The 9,104-nt window shown below is 40.0% G+C and overlaps 1 protein-coding gene across 1 annotated transcript; it reads right to left on the bottom strand.

The window, feature by feature from the left end:
- Positions 1-5,828, bottom strand: IGFBP1 (insulin like growth factor binding protein 1). The gene is given in 5 exon segments (XM_059482671.1): positions 1-746; positions 1,895-2,020; positions 3,556-3,734; positions 5,368-5,788; positions 5,790-5,828. Coding segments are annotated over 5 exon segments (885 nt in total). The 5' UTR covers positions 5,817-5,828; the 3' UTR covers positions 1-614.
- Positions 5,829-9,104: the final 3,276 nt, after the last annotated feature.

Raw genomic sequence — 9,104 nt, 5'->3', positions numbered from 1 at the left:
TTCGGTATATAATATTTATTTTTTAAGAAACAGACTGGCATTGAAACAGAGGTGCAAAAGTAACATAATATGTTCACAAAACATGTTTTAAATAAGTTTCTAAGCATGCTTTCTACTGAAATCTAGTTTTAAAAATTCAGTTTTACATCTATAAATATGTAGTATAAAAATGCAAGTTTACAAGCCATTTTTTCCAATAGCTATGCCATTTGAATGCTTAAGTTGCAGCATTCTTCCAACATTTAAGCACAATAATATTAAGTATTTAAATATAAAGTTATGAAGTGTTTGAGAATATAAATTAGTAACAACACATAGAGACAAAAATACACGCAGTGCGAAATAAATAATTCATCAGCTTTACATATGAGAGTACATAATATAATACAAACCAAATATACAAGATTATAGGATTTGATCTTGAAGTAGCTAACATTTGTCACTTAAACATGTAGGCAATCTCAGGACAGTAAAAATGTTAGTTTATGGGGTTACTCATACACTCAAAATCAGGTGCACAAGACTACCTTAGTGAAATGGCTCCTGACTGGAATGGTTCCTGACTATAACAGGCCCCACAGAAACCTTGGTGTGAAAAACCTCGGGGTTTAGTTTTACTCTTGTGAGCTGAGATACTGTTGGCATTCTGGGTCTCCTTTAATTGCTGGAGATCCGGGAATTCTTCTGCCGTTTTTTGGATAGACACACCAGCATTCAGCAGACTCTCCATTCAGCAAAGTTTCACACTAGAATAGTATTAGCAAAAAAAAAAGACCAAACACAATAAGTAACTGTAAGATTACCTGTGAGGTACTGCCAGTAGAGGCGATGGACACAATTAGGAACAGAAGATGGGGACCTGCCATGCATAGTCTTGTTTTGAATGCAGTGGTCTGCAGAGCCTCTAAACAACACACTCGGTTAGGGAACCAAGACCTAAGCTCAGCTATCACAAGAGCAACTTCAGATTTAAAACTGTCCAGCCCTTGGTGAACAGCAGCAAACAAAAGCAGTATCTCCCAGCGCCAGTGTGAGAAATGAAGGATGGCAGAATATACAATCTCATAGGGTGAGAGCAGTGATTGAATGTTCTGTCTCTTCACACAAGAAGACAAAAAAGGTGATGTGTTTTGGGTTTTTTTTCTTGAGGAGGGGCTTAAATCGGTTTCTGTTCGTGCTTGATTAGATCCCAGGTCACAGTGTTTGTGAGTCACACCGTGATGCTATGCCCAAAACCAAGGAGTCCTGGTGACACACAATTATGCAGACCTACTAAATTTGTGTGCATGACCTGTGGTTACAGGGTGTGGCTTGAGGTTTGGAGCTTTAGTTAGTTTTGCAGATTACTCTCACTGTAACTTGCAAAACATTTTTTTGAGGGTATAATGGAAATGAGCAAATAACCTAATCCACAGGCAGCACAAATCAGTATTTTTGTTAGGCTTTCAGAAGGTTAATTTTTCTCTAAAGAGTTTTTTTTTTCCACTGCCTGTGCAGGTTTTCTGCTGCCTGTGAGCTGAGAGCCCTCTTTTTACATAGTGATTATTGTATATTCAATGGGTTTTTGCAGGTAGTTTGGCAGATCTTATGAATTAATGCCAACTGAATGAATGCTAACAAATCAGGTACATGGGAGCAGATAGGGTTAAAATATTTTGGAAAAGGCTTTGAGTACACCTGTTTTGTGAAGGGAGAAGACTTTTGCCTCTATTGCTGACAGCCACTAGCATGCAGCTCACCTTGAAGAGAAGGACAAACCATCTGCTCTAAGTATCCCTGTTTTCACAACCTGCTGCAAACTTGTGAGTTTGGGAGCAGAGGGCTGTGAAAGGGTTGGCTATATCAGGCTAGTCACAGCACTGCTGTGAGCAGAGAGAGGGGAAAAGGCACGCACCTGTTTGCTGTGGTAAAATCCATTCTTGTTGCAGTTGGGCAAGTAAAATTTGTAAATCTCCCCTCTGCTTCTCTGAGCCTTCACCAGTTTATACAGGGATCTGTAAAGCTCCTTCTGACAAGGACTCTGCAAGAATACCAGGATAGTGAATACCAAAATCACAAGTACATCAGCTAAATAAAAGGTGATTAGAATATAGACAGTAAAAAGCTGAAAATACTTATTAGGCAAAAAGTCTACACTGGACTGTTTTGCATGTAGTTTTTCTTTTTTTCAGTAGAAGCACGCCCAGAAAACTCTGGTGTTGCATTCAGACCTTTGTTTTTATTCTTTGAGGTTTTTTCTGTTCTATAAACATGGAGATTTTAGTCCTTAAATTGCCACTCAAGAAAGTTTAACCTGTACTAAGTAAACACATTACTGCTTAGAGGATACAATCTCTCCTCTTACAGGGAGGTGGAAGTTAGAAGACGGGTACATGAGATTGGTCACGTTTTCCAGGTTGCCATGGCTCGTGCTGTGTTGATATACGGAAGATAGGTACGAGACATACAGAGATGGTGCAAGAACAAACATCTGAACGTTTTTTATCTTTTGTACAGGACAGAACCGTTACCAAAGCAACATGGAGCCATTCTATAGCTCTGGGACCAAACCCCGAAGTTCTTGGAAGTGGGAATGAAGAACTGTTTGCAATATTCACTGTTTTCACAATTTGCTGGCACTCTTTTTCAAAGTCACAATTTCTGTACATCAATAGTGCCTAACACATTTGAATCAGTACAAGAAAGGAAAAGTAATTGAATAAATATTTCTACTTCTGAGTGAAACCATAAACTCTGCTTTTGCAAAACATCCCATGTTAGCCCCTCATATAAGCTGTCATATTCCAGTCTGTGGGTTTATCTGTGGCTCAGGGTGAGAAAAGCAGAAGCCCTAAAAATCAGAATTGCCGCTAACAGCACACGTACATATTTAAACTCAATCAATGATTAAGTCCTGTTCTGGATATAGAATGAGGCTTCCTGAGGTAGGGTGGTGATTAGTATATGTTTTCTTTTTCTTTTCCATTTTGTCAGTGACCATTACGAACCAAAGCTTCTGTGCTGCCCAACTAACCCAGCTCCATAATGCAGGGGTGTGGCTGCTGCCTGGGACCTGTCTAACCGTGGTTCTCTGGTGCTCTCAAGCGGAACACAAACCTGCTTGCAAAGGCCGTGCATTCTCATTACCCAGTAGGATTTTGCAGTGTCGAGCCCCACTTTAATTGTTGAGGTTTTTTTCTTTCTACATGAATACACTTAATAGTGTTTCCTTGTGGTCAGAGTGAATCACATCATTTTGTTTTGCATTGATGTTTCATCAATAACTTCATAGGACTCCCTTTTATTTTGCTGTGTGTTGGACCAGTGAAAAATGCCTTTTCTTAACTAAAACTAAAAAGGAGTCCAAGAATTTAATATAGGTTCTTGCAAATTAAGGGGGCAGGTTATAATCTGATTGTAAATATGGTGAAACATTCAGCCTCTGCATGAAGTCTGTTTAGGACATACCTGATGCACACATGTTATTATGGCTCCAGACATTTTGTCATTTTGTCTCCAGACATTTTGCAAGGCTCTACTGAAATGGTCTCTAAAAGTTTTACAAAGAAAACCCACCTGCTCTTTCCATTTCTTGAGTTCAGATATTCTCTTTGCTTTCATGTTTTCATACGCAGTGATGGAATTCCAGGGAATTGATTTATCCTGGCCTATGGGAAACATCAACTGATAGTTCAGCAGCTGATCCTGTGTTATTTCAGTGCTTTCCAGAGGCATATCATCAGGTTCTATAGAATCTAGAAGTGATGATATTAAAGTAAACATCTTCAGTGAAATTTGTCACTTATTTCTCAAAGTTTAAAAAGGTGAAAAGAAAAATCAACCAAAAGAAAAGTAATATCTAAGACATCCATTACAGTAGATCCTGTAGGAATAAATTACATGTGCAGCATGGCAAATTATACTTAGATTATAAATTCATAGAAGGGCTCAGCAGCTATTCTCTAACAAGTTGGTTATTTTATGATCCTTCAAAATTACTTGAATCCCAAAGATGAAGTTGCAGCCCATCTGTTAGAAGCGAAAAAAACCTTCTCAACTACAGTGGGTTGTAGAAACTTGGCTAAATGAGAAAAAATTTATGTTAAACTTGTAATGAATTTAGATTTTTGTCAGCGTGATGTACTTCTGGTTTTATTCATGAAAGGAAATGGTCAAGACTCATCCCATGGTATCCTGTACTGTGCTCTTGCCTCATAAATAAGAAAAGGTAGCAATTCACAGGGGCCAGAAGTAGCTCCTGCTGACCTGCAGTAGACCAAATAGCAAAGAACCGGCAGAAAATATTTGTTTCTGCCTGATCATGGCCTTCATACCAGTGCCTAAATCAGCATGTGTGAACTCTTCCACTGAAAGCAAGAGAAGCTCTTTGAAATTGCTGGTGATTCATCATAGGATAAAATTTTTATGTATCTAAATTACTTGCTGGATCAAGGCTGTAAACAGGCAATAGATTGAAAATGTTCAAGAAAAAATGAAGGTGAGAAATTGAGGAAGCAAGGAAAGGAAGAAAGAAAGTAAGGGAGGAATGAAGCTAGCAAACTCTGGAAAAATCAAATCAAATATAATGCAGGTAGATTAAATACTCAATTTGGTCACTGTTCTCTGCCTTCCCCACCCCTTAAACTACAAGAGAAACTCCACTTACTTCTACTAATGGCTATTGTTATTTTGAGTCAATGATGATTATTTTTGTAATGCTACCGAGTTACACTAATAACTACTTCATAGACATAGCAGTAGTGATTATGAAAATAATAATAATAACAACAATCATCATTATAATAATAATAATAAATTGAAAAATACTAAAATAACACTGAAGAAGTTCCTGCCCATCATAGAGTCTAAGATGCTTGAGATGCCTTTTTGCCTCAAGATAATTTGGCTAGCACTCCATTGCTCAAGGTACATTTTATTCCCAGGCACAAAGCCTTTTCATTCTCTGTCATGACTTTTACAGATAGACATAACCAAAGCCTATAAAACATTTGTCCTACTCCAGCTACTGTCTGCTACTAAAGAAAAATTGTCTGCAGCCTCCCAGATACTTTATTGTAGTTATTCTTCATTGTTCCATCATTATGCTTTAGGGTTTTCATGTTTTCAGATTGTAGGGTACTAGCCTGTTGCGAACATCTTAGGTACGGCACCAGGATGCATCTCAGCTGGAACAGGTCAGAGCACGTTTCCCTGGAAAGTGCATTCCAGCCTCCCTATATTTCAGACGCCTCCCTAACTTCGCTCATTATTCCCAGCTTCTGGCTCCCCTAGCCCGCGTCGCGCCTGCCAATTCCTCCGGCCGCCCTCGGCGAGGGCCGTGCCCGCAGCTCCCGACCGGGCCCGTGAGGGGACGCGATGGCGCGGTACCTGCCCGCTCTTCTGTACGCATCTCTCCGGCCTCGCTGGCGGGCAAGCACGTCCCGTGCCCCTGGATGAGGGCGAAGAGCGGCCGGGACTCCCCTGCAGGGATGCGGCAGCGGAGTCCCAGGCGGCAGCGGGCGGTGTAGACCCCACAGGGCTGCCCCGGCCCGAGAGCGCAGATCTGACAGCAGCCGCAGCCCGGCTGCCGAGCAGCCTCCGGGCAGTCGGGCGGGACGGGCGGGCACAGAGCGAGCCTCTCCGGGGTGCAGGGGGCGCAGAGCACGGGCTGCGCGCCGCGGGCGAGGCGGGCGGCCTGCAGCAGCAGCAGCGCCCGGAGCAGCAGCGCGCGGAGCCAGCCGCGGCACAGCGCGCACTGCGGGCCACTCATGCCGCTGAGCAGGGGCCGGGCGAGGGCAGCTGGGCGGCCTGGAGAGCAGGAGGCACCTCACGTACATTCGGCTTGCCCGGGCCACTTACACATTTATGCTTTGCCTGAGTACTAATCTTTAACCCCGAGTTAATTATTATCTGAACAGGGGGGCCAGAGAAGCGTCGTTTCACTGGCCGTTCAAGTCCCTGGCCGCTGTTCCCCTCCCTTTTCACTTTCCTCTTTTATCTATTTTCTTTCCTCCAGACATGCAGGAATGCTTTTATTCCCTCACTCCCACCTCTTTGCCCCAACACAGTTAACGAGGAAAAATGTGGTGGGGGCTGGAGAGAGAATTGGCAGAAGGGAATGGATAAGTGGGGGCTATCCCCTCCCTTTTTGCTTGTTGCAAATGTCTCCTGTTCTTGACTTTTCATAAAAATGTAAATGTTCAAAAAACAAGGGGGAGGGGTGGGGGGAGGAGGGAAATCCCATTGAAACTGAAGCAACTGAATTAATATTTCCACAGCAGCAAATGCAACAAACCCTTGTTTAATCTTCGTCATGTGGCTGCAGGTTAGGAGTACACTGACATACCGAAGAGGAGGCCTCAAGGGTAATAAAGCCATCAGGATCTTGTAACTACTGCACATACGCACGTAGGACTCCTTGCATTAACCTCTGGGGGTGGCTGTGCAGCTGAAGCAGGATCTCGTGTGCCTGGGCTCAGTTTTGCTCCTGGGGCGAGAGAAGGATCAGTCCCCAAAACATGCACTTCAGGGAAACCAGTATTTTGTCAAACAGTTAAAAATAAACTAGATACCTGCTTTTCTGTCTGTCCTTTTAACTCTCTCCATCTCCTCATGTACCACCTAGGGGAGGTGTAGGTGGGAAATCTTTCCTTTTCTGCTTTGCCTGCAACAGTTGTCACTCTAGTAAAAGTACTCATACTTCACTGTGCTGAACAGATTATTTTATCCTGGTATTCACAGTATGTACCAAGCTTGAAATAGCACATTCCACTGCAAAGTAATGTAATGCACCATGATTTTTTATTCACTTGAATTTTTTTTTTTTTTACATTTATTTATCTTGTTTTGTAAACACATCATTTATGTGAAAGAAAGTGAAGAACTGCAGAGCATGTTTAATATTGTTATTCACCCTGTTCTTCAGTATTGATGACAAAGGTTTTATTGATAATGTAGTGATCTCTTACCCCTCTATACTCATAAGTTAGTTCTCAAAAGAATTCTCATTGATTACAGACTTGAAACATTTTCACTTAATTACTTTTTTTAAAAATTCAAATACTTTCAGGCATCTCTATCTCTATACACTAAAATTGATACTCATTAGTATTTTAAAGTACTTTAAAGAAACCTAATTTTACAGATTTTAAAATAATTCTCTGGACTTCACATGTTTGACTAGGAGTAAATTTTGGCTAAAAATGTAGAGAACAACAATTGCAATTAGACTTTTCAAACTATTTTCCCGCTTTTATTGCTACTTTTTCTTGTGTATCTGTCTTGGAAAACTATGACTCTCTTACCATTCACAATGAAGTGAAAAATATACAGGAATGTGTCTATTTCCTCTCCCAAAGAGAAAAAGGAAACAAGGCAAAACAGTCTCTTTCATGAAGAAACATGAAAATAAACCCTAAAAGATGAATGGAAAGTAGACCAAGCTGTAAAATGACAAAGACCCAAAGAACTCATATGCATTTGTATATGTGTATGTGTGTATTCATCAATTTATCTATGGATTTTGCTGCTTAGACAGCTTTTTATGAACTGAATTGAGGATCATTGACTGACTGCTTAACGTAAGCTACTGGCCTCTGAAATTATTGTACTCCAGCCTGCCACTGTCCTGACTGCAGTTTTTCTGTCTAAAAAAACCGAGGTGAACTGAGAGTAAACAGCTTTAAATGATATAAGTGAAATGATTTTTTAAAAGGATTTTTTAACTCACCACCATCATTTTAAGTAATGAGATAAAGACACAATGCAAGAGGAGCATGCTTGTCTGATGTACAGGTCTACTTAAAAAAACTACCATAAGTTTCAAAAAAAATCTCATTCTTCCCATGCACCATCATGTTTTCAGGTCTTCGGCACATTTTCCCATGCTGTCAGGCAGCTGGCAGTATCTGAACTGCTCAGGCAATTCCTAAGAACTTGTAGCCTTTAACAAGTCAGATTTTTTTTCAGTGTGCCCAGTAAGAGAAATGAAAGATAAACAACACTCCTCTCCACCAAGTGAAAAGTATTTTTGAAAGTGTTTTTGGTCTGTTTCCTTCATGGTTCCAGGTGCACTTGAAATCACAGCCCAGCCCTTTTTTTCACTTGCTATCTTTTGTGAAATCAAATTGAGGAAACCTAAAAATCTGCCGAAGCATTTTGTGAGATGTTCTTCTGTACAAAAGGTAGACTCATAAAAATCAGTCCCTTCATATTCTATTTATGTAAGGAACATATCTTAGAACAGGTTATAACTTAGGACAGTATCAATCAACTAGACAATGCTTTCATTTAGGCCATGGGACATCAATGAAGTGAAAGTAGTGTTTATGTTTATGTAGACTCTGATGTAATACTACAACTCATCTACCAATCTCCATCTCTGACCCTGACATTTCTTTAAAGAACACAAGTAGATAAGAGCCAGGAGGTGAAAAACAGTAATGATGTAAAGTTGTGTTTACTGAAGACTTTTGATGGTAATTTTTAGGTTTTCCAACTGTTGACTCCTAACTTGAACCACTTGCCAAAAGACACCACATGAATCTCAGGCAAGGTTTACTTTTTCTGCTAGATTTTCCTGTTGGTTTCTCAATAATTCTTAGTCAATGACTTCACTTTGAATGATAAATAAAGTTTGGGATTTTTAAAATTATTTTTCTTTAAAGTCATATGGAGTGACTCATTCCATATGTAAAGTTCTATATACATTTGGGTACAAGTAATTTTTATTCACCAATTACCAAAAATTCAAGTAACTTGCCAAATAATTTCCTACTGAGACTGCTTATCTGGATATGTTTTAAAAAACCCCAACTAAACAGTGGAATATCCTCATTATCTTTTTTTAGGTAAGAAACTAATTCTAAATTTTAAGTATAGTATCTGTAGTGGTTTTGGTTTGCTAATTTGAGATTTCTTGGCTAATGTGCTAATTAGTGTGGGTTCAGTCCTGGCCAATTATTAATACACTCACTAGAATGTACTTACTTATTTCTTGCTGTGAGATAGGATTAGGAGAGAGGCAAAGCAGGCTCAAAACTTTAAAAGAGTGTAAAGAAAAAATTATTAACAGTAACTAAAAGAAAGAGTAATAAGAATCAGAACACAACCTTCAGAACACTTCT

This window comes from Ammospiza nelsoni, chromosome 1 (assembly GCF_027579445.1).
Source record: "Ammospiza nelsoni isolate bAmmNel1 chromosome 1, bAmmNel1.pri, whole genome shotgun sequence".
NCBI classification, from domain to species: domain Eukaryota; kingdom Metazoa; phylum Chordata; class Aves; order Passeriformes; family Passerellidae; genus Ammospiza; species Ammospiza nelsoni.
This window is presented reverse-complemented; position numbering and strand designations above follow the sequence as displayed.